The following is a 12,961-nucleotide window of genomic DNA, read 5'->3' as shown; positions in this document are numbered from 1 at the left end:
CGGGGGAGGAAAGGAAATGCCAGGCATAGAAATCATAAGTTAAAAATTCAGCCTGACTCAGTTTTTCTTTGTCATAAAGGCTATTTTCTCTTGACGGGCACCTGCTCTGCTACAAATCAATGAACAAAGTTGCAACACCTTCAGTGAAAGAGCCAAATCTGCAAGGACCCCCGGTCAATCGCGTAGCTAAGGTTTGACGACGGGGCTCGATTTTTCATGAAGGAACTACTTGAAACTAGTGTTTTGAGAATTTCAATAAAAACATTTACGGAAAAGTTTGTCAAAATAAACAGGGGGTTGGTCTGCAGCCATGTAGTCTATCATTTTGTCACCCACTGTCAGCAAGTGTGTAAGCCTTCATACCGAAGTGTTGGTTTTCTTAATATTATTCACTCAGGCTTATATACTTCAGTAAATATTTCACCGTTTTACATGCCGACCTACAGGGTCGGTCACATGGGGATGTGAGGGTGTAACACCCCCAAGAATAGACATGTTTGTTTTTGTCGGTAAAATTGTAATTTTAGTCGGTAAAATTGGGATTTTGACGGGTAGTTAATCTTTTTTAAATTTTCAGACCAAAAATTGTCCTTCATGAAATTTTTAAAAACATTCAAAGATATTAAAAGGTTCTGCAGTTTAATTTTTCCGTTGATCTAGAGGAGGATTTTCAGAAACATCCCATAAGAAGATTAATCCCAAGGAATTTGACAAAACAGAGACAATTTTTGTCTGGGAGATGCTTTTTAGCCATTCTAGAAGGCTTAATTTCAACCTCACTCTACTATACCCTGGGTAGCAGGAAAATAATAGATTTTATAGACCCACTATTTTATTTTATACATAGTGAGTCTGGTACCCAGGGTAACTCTACTACCACGATAAAGGAATTATTTCTGACACGTTGTTGTTCGTTGCAAGAAACAATTTATTGTCGTACAAACGAAAGTCATATTGAAGGGAGGGGGGGTGGGGTGGGGGAGGGACGGTTCAACGACAAGGATCCAAGTTTTGATGATGTTCAGTGGCAAGTTCCTTGTTCTATAACCATTCTTGTCTACACAACTTGGTAAAAATTGATACATTCTCGAGTTTTTTTAAGCTTCGTGGGCGTAAATAATACCACAATGTATTTTCAGTGAAAAGAGGGAGACATATAAAAAACAAAAGGGAGCCAAGGAAGGAGCCTGGAGGGACATCACTTGCAATACATTTTATGATCGATGGTGCACCATTTACAGGGTCCACGCCACTAGTTTGAAAGTGGGACCAAGGCTGAAGAAATAGGGGCAAAGGCTTCTTTCACCTTTTTTTACAACTTTGAAATTATTGCTTCGCATAAAAGTTTCGGCCCCTGGTGGTGTGGTTTCCTGATTTACTTTGCAGTAAAAAGCTGACGTTTACATAAGAAGCAAAGCAGTTATGTTTAAAGCCCTGTGATTCAAGAGTTTATTCGAGAATATCTCATGGTTTACAGTATCAATAGCTTAGCACTAGGGGTTGAAAAATGAGTTGTGATGTTTTTGTTTACAGATTTTTCAGTAAAAGCTAGATAGACTTTTATTTTTAGATGTCTTCAATAACTTTTTAAACAGCATGGTATATGGCAAAGTTTGATTATCTTTCCACATCAATGGCGGAAATCCAATTTTGCTCACAGCAATTAAATGATTAAGCAATAATATTTCCGATGGAAGACTACAACTTCGGAAAAGGACGCTATTTTTACAATAACAGCCAACCTCAGTCTACCAAGCCAACCCGTTCCTTCCGGCAATATATCTTCACTGTAAACATTTTTTTTATAGTACAAAATTTGAATATGACAAATGTTTGCTTTTTTCAAACTACCCCACAATATCAGAAAGTTTTCGCTGGCATTAAAAAAGATTCTACAGAAAACGTCATCTGTTGTTCGGAAACCAGCAGAAAATTTTATCAAAAGCAGTAATAGATGACAATAGAATCATTTACGAAAAATAGAATCGTTTAGACGAAAAATTTGCATAAAACGGTTCAGAAGGATTCATGAAAGTTTAATATTTTCTTTTTAAACAAACTGTGGCAACATATATTATTTAGACAGATACAATTCAAACTTGCTAAATCAAAGTTTCATGAGCACTTATGAGCTAGATCGAAGTTTTGAGTACTTTGCATATAGAACCTTTTATGAAACCATAGGGTTAATAAGTATCTTAACAAAACGCTGCACTCAAAGAAAGCTATTTAAACATCACATACAATTGATAATTTCAAAGACGACGATATTATTTATAGGAATCTAACATAAATTATCAAGTTAACTAGAAAAGAAGGGACCAAAACTATTGAACAAAATTTCTGTTGTCCAAACGTGTCAAGTATATGCCACTTTTCACCCTTCAGCCAAGATGTTCCAAAGTCAAATGACACTATAAAATTACGGTAATGCTATCGGTGCCCTTTTGCCTAGTGGAGGGGACAAGGCCCTTCATTTCTGAGATGATGAGCCATAGTAAAACATTACTAGCAATATAATAATAACGATGAGCCATAGTGAAACATTACTAGCGATGAGCTATTGTCAAAATAACTCAATCATACTGCTGCTCATTCAACGTTTTTTGTAACAAGCTAAACATAGAAAAACACAGTCTCTCTATTCTCCAAGTGCAGTAAAAAAAACACCCCCTGTTCTTAAATGCACTATGTCATAATACAGCTTTACGAACTTGTTATGAAATAATATCAGAGGAATCCAAAACAGTTGCAGCATATGCCACCATCGAGGACCAGGCAATATCATCCATCATCAGATTGACTGGAAATCATAAGTGCGTAGAAGCTCCTGGGAATTCATCGTGCTTGTATTGCATATCGAATAATCTTCGTTTTCTTTTCATCATGTAGTCAGACCTGTCTTTATCTCTATACCCTGCATCCAAGAAATCAACTAACTTCTCCTTTGGCTTTTCTTTACCATCAAATCTGTGATTGATAAAGCACTGAGTTTCGTCGCTAAGCTTTCCCAGAACGTAAAACTCCCAGGCTTCTTTGAGGCCTTGTTGATCAACAGTAACCTCATGTTGAATTTCATCAGCCTCTTTTACGTAATACCTCTTCTGATTTTTCCTTGAATGAGGGTATTTTGATAAACAGAACCTATGTCTTCTACTGCTTTTGGATGGATATTTCACTTGCCTTGCTGGCTTATAAATAGTCCTGATCTGACAAACTTGCTTTTTGACAACAGGCAAAGGCAACTGTTCTTTAACACCAGTGTTCACTGTCTCATTGTCAGTGGCTGTTTGTTCATTTGCAATGTCGCTACTTGCATTTTCTTCTATGAAATTCCGCCTATAAATCTCATCGTCCGTATGCTTTAAAACAAGTGACGCAAGCTTTTTCTCTACATCAGCCAATGTGGAAGATGCTGGCTTCTGCCTGATGGATGGCACTTTTTTATGTCCCCTGTAAGACTGGGTCCACGGAGTGTTTACAGGACTTTTACGAAGCAGCAATTGGTGAGATTGATCTGACACGGCACTGTCCGTATTGGCACGGTCACTTGGTCTCCTTGAACCCAAACTAGGAGTGTAAGACCTTTTGCTGACTGCGTAATCAAGAAGTTCTGAAATCTTAATATTTGGCATCCAATTGTACTGCTGCCGTTTCTGTGTTTGGGTTGAGCCAGGCACTGGCATCAGTTCTTGCGCCATCCTGGGGACGTTTGAATGAAACCGATTTGAAGCAAAGGAAATATCAAACGATACAAACTTCGTGTTTCAGAGACCAATATGAATATTGAACTAGAACATCATTTTGTGTGCTATTATCCGTGTGTTAAGCGACAAAACTAAATTGTGAATGCAAAAAGAATTGTTTCTTGTTGAGTTTCTTCAGAACATCTACCACTGTCTGTGCTGCGACGCCCAGTCCATGTTTACATTCCGAAACACAGCAACAAAGATAATGCTAGAATTTAGCTTCTTTGCAATTGTTGTGACTAGTCCGTAGACTTTTCTGGTTAGCAAAAAAACTCAAGTCTACTTATCTACTCCTTTTACGATATCTGGCCTGAAATATCACCAGTTTACAATATTTTTCGACAAGTTGCTACCAACAACCATAACTTAACATGAAAAGAAGAAACAGCCACATAATATATTATTAATAGATTGCTAATAGTGATTGAATCATTTGAGGTCTTTGGCTGTGAGCACCTGTAGATAACGGTGAATTCGCTTATTTTTCGCTCCTCACAACAATTTGAATACGATTATGTTTTACACCTGAAAGTCGTTAAGCAGGTTTTTGCACGTAAAAACAACGTGACTCTTGAACGTCAATTACACTTGTAACCAACTTTTACATTAAATAAAATGGTACATTTAGCCACATCTCACAAACGTCCCAAACATTAACAAAGGTCAAATTAAACAAAAATCTTACTATTTGCACTCTTGATGTTTCCTTGTTTAGGTTTTGCAAAAAATGAGAAGAAAGACAAAAAGAACGAAAAAAGGAATTCATTTGTTGTGTAGTGCTTTCATTATAATATATTGTACATTAACTTCTGAGCTTAATTCAAATTGAAATGAAGAAATGAACGCGTCTCTACTTGAGTTTGATGGGCAGGGCAGCTGAAATCGGGCAGTGCTGCAATACTTTATAGACAGAGGAAAAAAGATTGTTGCATTGACATTTTCAAACAATATTACACACAGGAATTGAACTAACTCAATATGTCTAAGGCCCATGTACACGGAAACTGCATGCTTTGCCGCGTAGGACAGGATAGGTTTTAAGATATGACTCCGATTTTTACGCTCTGCCATTATCAGGAAACCGCATTGGAAAGCGTCACAATTGACGTCATACATAAAGTCCTTAAATGTGATAGCATAAAAATCCATTTTTAAAAAGTTATAAAAGAAATTTTTAAAAAGATTACCAGTTTGCTAATGGTTTTTTTGGCTTGGCTCATAATGTTTAGAAAAAAGGTCAAATTGCCGTGATTTGAAAAAGAAAGAGCTTGCTCATATGGCCATATCTCAGCCAATTTCTAACTCATTTGCCTGGCTTTCAAGATATCATTAGGCTCTTTCAGGTTCTTTGGTTTTAACTCATCTGGTTTAGATATCAAAAATATGTTGTGATGACATTTCACCGCAGAACGTCACTTGCAGTTTATTACTGTGCTTTTACGCGTAAAAATAGGGACTAGAATACAGGTAAAACCACAAATTCAATTGATTGGCGTGGTAAACATTCAGAATAAAAGAATCTTGGGGCCTAATTGGCAAGGGAAAGTCAGAAGAAAAGGAATTGATGACATCATTTTTACATCATTTAATTTATTATGTAGTAGGAACATTTGTGTCTCTTATGAGAATGAGTCTGTTTTGAATTGAAGAGGAAGAAAAATTAGAAAATAGGATGTCATGAAAGAACGAGAATGGCTAAGACAAACGGGCAGAAAAAAGCCCTAGACAATAGGAATCTAGACTCTTCTTTCCAACAAATAGGAGTCGTTGGCCAATCAAAACACAAAATACCAATCACATGTTTATTGACAAGCCTATGTGAAACTAGTGAATTGATTTTCTTTGAAAGATTTGCAATTAAAAGAAATGCAACGGTAACGACATTAAAATTTAAGCTGCCTTTTAAGCCTGTAAACCAATTTTCACTTCTTTGTTTAGACTTAGATAAGAGCCTGAAATGAAAATAACAAAGTTCACAGCTGGAATGAGCGAATACAGGAAGAGAGTTGTGGTAACTGAAGGCTCTATAACCCAACCAAATCACTGGTAAGGTAAGGACAAACATAAGAAAACACAGATGGTTGCTCTCTTACCAATCAACAGTGAATCACTCTAAAGAAGTGTTCGTTCGGTATCAAGCCAATGAACAAAAACCCCAAAACCCTTTCTGAGAAAAAAAGGGTAAAGCCTAAACTCGGCGAAAGTCAGCGACCAGCGAACATGCGCACATGATTATTTTACACCTACGTGCTGGTCGCTGTGTTTCGCTCAGTTGTTCAATTTGGTTGAGCTTTTCAGCAATCGCCAACGAAAAGTTACGCAATTTTATGCAGATTGCAAGATGGCAAGTTTTGAATAGTTGTTGTCTCAGGCAGATCAAGGCCGATTTGCGGACAGTCTAGCAACCTTGCTTCAGGACATTCAATGACATTCGAACAACTTGTTATCAGCTTGTTCGGTCGTTCTTCAAATAACATGTTAAGTATTTCTATTCACAGCCTAAATATCGACTTCTACGCACTTGCATCGTCAACAAGATTCGGCAAATATAATCTTGTAACATAGGCGAATATTCAAAAGGAGATAATTCTCAGGACGAGAAGTTCCGCACAAGAAAAGGCTTAGTTTCTTCTGCCAGGAGGATAGCATGTTTCCAGATTATTCCAAGATTTCAACTTATTTCTCTATTTTTCAAACGATTTCATCTAGTTATTAATGCTTAAAAATCTTGTTGTGGTCAGCACAAACAACGCAAAAGAATCATTCTAAAAAAACCCACAAAGAACGAACTTGCTTTGGATGCCTCCAGGCTCCCATCTGGGATCAATGTTTGCTAGTGCAATTGCGAAAGAATATTTCAAGTCCTCTTGTATCGCTGCTATAGCGTGGTTTACAGAAACTGAATTAAAAGTGCTGAAAATAAAGAAACTTTACAATATGGTGTGGAGAATTCCTAAACCTGTACTACAAGATATATATATATACCCTTTCTATAAATAGTTCTTGCTAGCAAACATTGTCGTTATGTAACACTTCCAAAAAACTCTTAAGTACACTTTTAACTACTAAATAATGTTTCCCACCCCACCCCAGTACTTAAATGCGAGTCATTGTGCCCTGTCCAATTAAAATTATCAAAAAAGGATACCCTGGGGGTGTACCCTCCTCATCGTCTAATTGCTTTTTGTCCCGCTGTATTACAAAACGTGAAAATACAACAATCAACTAAATTATCATAAACGTATTCGGAATTAAATGGGGTCAAACACCACAGTTTATGCATACCTTAGGTAAAAAAAGCAACTGACGCATTCAGGGACGAGGTGTAGGGCTGCGAAACACCTTCGAAAATTTTGTAGATTGCTGGTAGTCAGTAGTAATAAAATTGCGGAAAATTTTATCTTTTTCTTATTTTATAGTTCGAATGTAACTTTGAAATAGGCGTTTCCGCGATTTCCCAGGCACTAAAAGGGTGTGGTACCCAAATCCGATCATTTTCTGAAACAAAGTCCCAACCTTGTCACTAAAATCCATCCTTGGACACATTTTTTTGAATTTTTACTCAGCGATAGCATTAGAATCAGCGCTGGCAAAATTATTTTTTTTGTCTCTCTACCGAAACGTCTGTGCTTTCAAATAAATAACGATTTAAAAAAAAAATAAAACATTTTTACAAAGCACACAATGTAACAAAGAATCATATCATACTATTTTATAATTATCTGCTCAATGTATCCTAATATTTTTCAGAAAAAAACTAAGAAAGATTTAGTTTCCAAAATTAATGTAGCAAAAGAGAGCAAAGATCCTTTATTAATAAGTGATATGACAGATGAAACATATTGCCCTGAGTAGCGAGGGAATAATCCATCATGGCGGCTATGACTCAGTCATGTGACCGCTGGACAAAATCTTTATAAACTTCGGCATGTGCTGATAGTAGCAGATAAGAATTGGAGGTTATCTCCTGTGAGCCAAAATCAACCAGTAGCTTAAAGTTTATCTTATTATTCCGTTTACAAGTCTTTTAGAGGCCACCAAAGAGAGCCGAATGCTCATTTTGAGTGAAATATCAATACATTTGGTTCCAGCTGCCCGCGAACTTATTTAGTCTCTCCGATTAAGGTTTCTGCCCTTAAACATTCCTTTGTCAATGACGTCAAATTCCCTGCTTGAAATATGTACGTAATCAAAAAAAGCAAAATAAGCCATATCTAACAAAATTGTTAAAAAGGTTTTTTTGCTCACATGCAGTGGCGTAACGAAACAGTTTGGGGCCCTTAGGAATATTTTGCCTGGGGGCCCTTTCATAATGAATTTTTTTCAAGACAATCAATGTGGGACAGGAAATGTGCCGAAAAGAAAAAGAGCTTTGTAGACTTCTCTACAGCTGTCCATTTTTCTTTTATTTCCACGCTAAACTTGTTAGCAAATGCCCGTAGCTCTCTAAGTCTTCTAAGATTTTACAGAAAATTCTAAGTCTTCTGTAAAATCTTTGGGATACAGGCTGTGTCTTTGCTGGTGGCTCTTTCGAGACGGTTTGGAAAAAAATATCGAACGTTGGAGTAACCAGATCTTGGCCACAAAATCTTTCTTTAAGCTGCATCACAGTATCGACAGTTTTAAGAAACACATTGATTTTGAATGTTTGTTCTGGGGTAATGAAAATATTGTCCTCAAATGCTCCAATAACGGACCATCTACTTCTAGTTTTTGGCTTGAAATCAACTACTGTGTGCCAAGCACTAGCCAAAGCAGATGCAGTTTGCTTAACAGGGTCCCAGGACTCGCAAAAATGAACAACATATCAATCGAGATTCATCAGTTCAGTCAATTTTGGGGATTGCAATTCACGAGAAGTTGTGCCGAATGCCTGTAGAATTCGTTTCCAAATGATAATAAAAAGAATGAATTCATAAGAATCCATCTTTTCTGTGCGTCTCTTTGCATCATCTCGCTCATTTTTGTTTTTTGATGTCAAGGTAATGCAAGTTAAAACTGTCACAATATGTGGATATCTATCACCCAATATATTGAACCGAAAATTTAAAAACATTCTTCAATGTCCAAAAGAAATCATCATTCTCCGGTACTGCCCACACAAAGTCACTAATGACCAGATTCAAGTTCTGGCTGCCGCAATTAACAAACGGAACAGGGCTATCAACCATATTCTTTATCAACGTTTTCACACCAGCATGTATTCCACTCATGACTTTTGCACCATATCCTTGGCCCCTAATCCAAATCTGGATTACTCCCACTTCATCGAAAGGAAAGCATCAGGATTTAAGATACAGCGGTGGTTTTTAAGAAGTTAAAAGAAAAAAGGCATCGTGCAGCCTGTTAACGGGATAATATTGACTTTTTAAATCCATTTTCACATAAAATAATGCAAAAAGGCCTGTTTATTGAAAATCTTTGGGGGCGCCAAAGGCTTGGGGGCCCTTAGGAGTTTCTCTAACCCGAAACTTTGTCGGTTACGCCACTGCTCACATGGTCGACGAGCAAAGTAAATTAAATCTGTGAAGTAATGATGATTATTGCAAACCGCTTTGTCACAGTGCTAGATGCTCTGTAGACAGAGCCGTATTATCGTCGATAGGAAGAAGAGGACTAGTTTAGTATAATGTTAGGAGTTTGCGGGAGAAGAAACAATGCAAAATTATATCGTCTAAAAGAATTCTTAAAATAATTCAACAAAGATAAAAGCGAAAAACTAATGTTAGCATCGTGTTACAAAGTCGAGTGTATGCACGGGAGGAGGAAGTGCACATTCCCACCGTTCAGTCACATTGACTTGCGTCTTTAGAGCACCTGTTCTTGCGGCCGCTACGAGCTCTTCACTGCAGTCACAAAGATTAATACGTTCTAAATTCTTGGCAGTCTTTATAAGTTCCTCAAATTGTCGCTCATCACAAGGTGCACTTATCGTGCAAAAGTTTATTAACGATAGGACTGATAACTGCTTGCAATTCTCTCGCAGACTTTGAAGCATATGACTTGATGTTAAAATTTCCTGCTTTAGGCCACCAAATTCGATCGTCTTAAGTCGGGGGAGGTTCTTGGCAACATCCGAAACGACACTTGAATTCACTCCGTTCGACTGATAGATTCCTAAATACTGCAGATTTTTACAACTGGACAGAAATTCGCGAAGCACATGTGCAGAGACAAGAAAACTCCAGCGAAGATCAAGCATCTCTATCTTAGATGCTATACCGCGAACAAGAAGTTGTGTCAGTATCGCATCGGTAACTGCATGTCCGATTCCACAGTAGGACATGTTCAGGTAACGTATGCAATTCAATTTTGGAATGAATGAGGATAATCCCATCCATGTGATCTCGGGGCAAGCTGATATATCGATCTCTTCCAGCGGAAGCAAGTCCCATTCACATGAGCAAAGTACACTGTCTGTAATAGGCATATAACGGATCAAAAGTGTCTGCAGTCGGCGACAGGTCCTTGCCAGGTTCGGCAAGAATGTTCCAGTGAGCTTCCGACAACCAATCAGGCATAAAGACTCCAATAATGTACATCGCGTGAAAACATCATAGAGTTGGTCATCAACCAATGAGTCGCAATTTGTTAGGTCCAAAATCTTAAGATTTGTTGCCTGGCAAAACAGATGAGGGAAAAAGTTGTGCGTATACGAGTCGCGTCCGATCCCAAAGTTGACAAGAGACTGGAAACGTGGTCCGCTTGCGAGGAGAAACTCAAAGTTGCCTTTCGCAAGACGCATATCCAATGTCTGTATGTTTTGTGGAATAATCATTGCTTTCCTTTTGGCGTGTTTCTGCACTCTGCTTCCACGTCCGAAAATGATAGTTTCAAGCTTCTTGCATCTAACTAGAACTGATTTCAGTGTCCTAAATTTGATATGCATTGGACCAAAATGAACATTTCTTAGAGATGACAATCTGGAGGTTACCATTGGGTTAAGGAAATCCGAGCTGTGGCCAGACACAATTCGCTGCAAATTCAGGTCTTTCCATAAACTTGGATCACAGGAGACTCTATGCCATCGTTTGTTTACTTTGGCTGCTTCACACAACTCCTTCTTATTGAAGAAAGAGAAAATCAACAGTAGAATGTCATCTGAAATGTGATTCATTGCAAAATTCTGTAAATTATCACTGCACGTACCAGACATGTTTCCTACCAAAGCTAAATTCACAAATGAATCTTTACCCAAGACGCAGCAGTATTAAATATATAGTAGCAATATGAATCTAGCGTCACGATGAAAGAATTAATGTTACGTCACAATTTAGCTTTATATTTCTGAGTAAAATATGACTCTCTCAGAAAGTGTCTTTAAACCATCATACAGTGTCTATTATTCATGTCCTAGTGATACTCAGAACACCTTTTCTGTATTGTAATTTACTTTGTCTCTCCAACAGTAGTTCACAACCACAATTTGACAAACCAGCCTAAGAAGATGCTTTACATAAGATATCAGTTTATAATGTTACGTGGATGATATTTTGATCTACGACGGGCCTAAGCATCAGCACCATACAAACCAAGCTCACAGCTGCAAGTCGGTCTCGGGACCCAGTGTTATATTTACAGGCGAGCTGTTATTGTGCAGTTACGGAAAAGAAATGCCACAAAACTAAGTAGAAAATACTTGTTCAGATTAGAATAAAAAGTACAATATTGAAAAATTTATCGCAATAGCAACTGAAATTCCACTGGAGGATGCTTTTGCGAGTAAAGAAAGAAAAATTTTTGGCAAACTTTTGCTCCTGAACTGGAAACTACCTAAAGCCATACGGAGACAAGAAATTTCTTTTAGATAACAGAGATATGCAAAAACTCGCCAATCTAATGCAGCGTGCACTAGCAATTTGTTATTCTTTCTATATAATCAACTCAAGATAAAGTAATCTAGCATTAAATGATTTGAGGCAAAAAGAAAAGTGCTTTAGAAAAGAGAGGTTGAGTGGGTAACTCTTAGCCGTGGATTTCGATCAAGAATGGGCCTAGGCATCTGAGGGCTCTGTGCCAGGAGGCGGAGGGATGGTCCTTCGAGATCAAGTTTTGGAACACAAGACAGAGTAGGATGAGTTCATAAACATAAATATCCTTTTGAAACGGAATGCTGACTTTATCAGCAGGCCGCAACACGTGTTACATTCTGCCAGAGAGGAATTCGGCAATCCAGAAATCACTAAATGGGTTCCAAGAAGATGACTGAATACATTGACAAAATGCAAGAGTTATTAGACATCAGATAAAAAGATAGCATAAGAGATAATGAAGGAATGATCAGCAGATTCAACGGGGCTAACGTTGGAGCAGGAAAGTCTGTTTTTATCACTAACATTGTTAAAGCAAAGGCAACAGGTGAAAAGAACCAATAATCTGGTTAAAGCAAAGTTAAAATTAACGAACTAGATTCGGGTGTTGTTGGAGATAATTAACAAAACAGCAGACACATTGAAAGATGCTACAGAAGGCAGACTGAACATTGAAAAATTGAGAATATACCAAGATTGTTGACGGATCAAGATTGGAAATGCACCTCATAACAAACTTTATTGAACAAATGCCAAAGAGACGCTGCGTGTGGCTGAAAAATAGGGGGTATGATAGTAGAAACAACCAATCGTGTCTTAAAAGAAAAATGAGAATTATGCAGAATATGTAGAAGCAGTCTTACAATTGACAATATTACAATTAAAAATATATTTTACAAGCATTTCTTTGATCAGAAAATAGTCTTCAAATTGCCTAGCATCTTTAGTAATAGATACAACGATATCACGCAACAAATACGAGATCTAATCATTTTTTGTCCATACGTTTTACCTCAGCCTAAGGTATTGTAGCTGTTTCATACCGATTTAAACAAATCAAAACATTACACAACTCGAAAAGTCTTACTTCTTATTTACATGTTTTTGACGAGATCTTAAAATATTCCTTTTCTTATCACAATTAAGGGTGTCACGGTGACAGAGCCAATGTTACATAAATACTTCCCAGAATAATCCATGACACTTTTAGTCCTTTCTTGGATGATCTGCTTGACATTTCTTCAAGAGGTTCATAGTCATTTACATACAAACGTAACGATTGATAACTGGACCCTTTCATCCGACCAAATGATCAGTCACATCTATGACACGGGGTCGCAAAAAGCCCCCAATGTTTGCAAAACAAAGCATTTATAGCTAAATCCTCTACGGCTGAAAAAA

General features: G+C 37.5%; 1 protein-coding gene across 1 annotated transcript; it reads right to left on the bottom strand.

The window, feature by feature from the left end:
• Positions 1-5,948: 5,948 nt before the first annotated feature.
• LOC135682746 (uncharacterized) lies at positions 5,949-12,388 on the bottom strand. The gene has a single exon (XM_065197763.2). The coding sequence runs from the start codon at positions 10,903-10,905 to the stop codon at positions 9,475-9,477; it is 1,431 nt and encodes a 476-aa protein (XP_065053835.2). The 5' UTR covers positions 10,906-12,388; the 3' UTR covers positions 5,949-9,474.
• Positions 12,389-12,961: the final 573 nt, after the last annotated feature.

The sequence above is a fragment of the Rhopilema esculentum genome, chromosome 16 (genome assembly GCF_057945365.1).
Source record: "Rhopilema esculentum isolate cy_ngs chromosome 16, ASM5794536v1, whole genome shotgun sequence".
NCBI lineage: Eukaryota > Metazoa > Cnidaria > Scyphozoa > Rhizostomeae > Rhizostomatidae > Rhopilema > Rhopilema esculentum.
This window is presented reverse-complemented; position numbering and strand designations above follow the sequence as displayed.

Excerpts from the sequence above, each read along its gene's own strand:
- LOC135682746 (XM_065197763.2), bottom strand. The coding sequence starts at position 10,905 with ATGTCTGGTACGTGCAGTGATAATTTACAGAATTTTGCAATGAATCAC.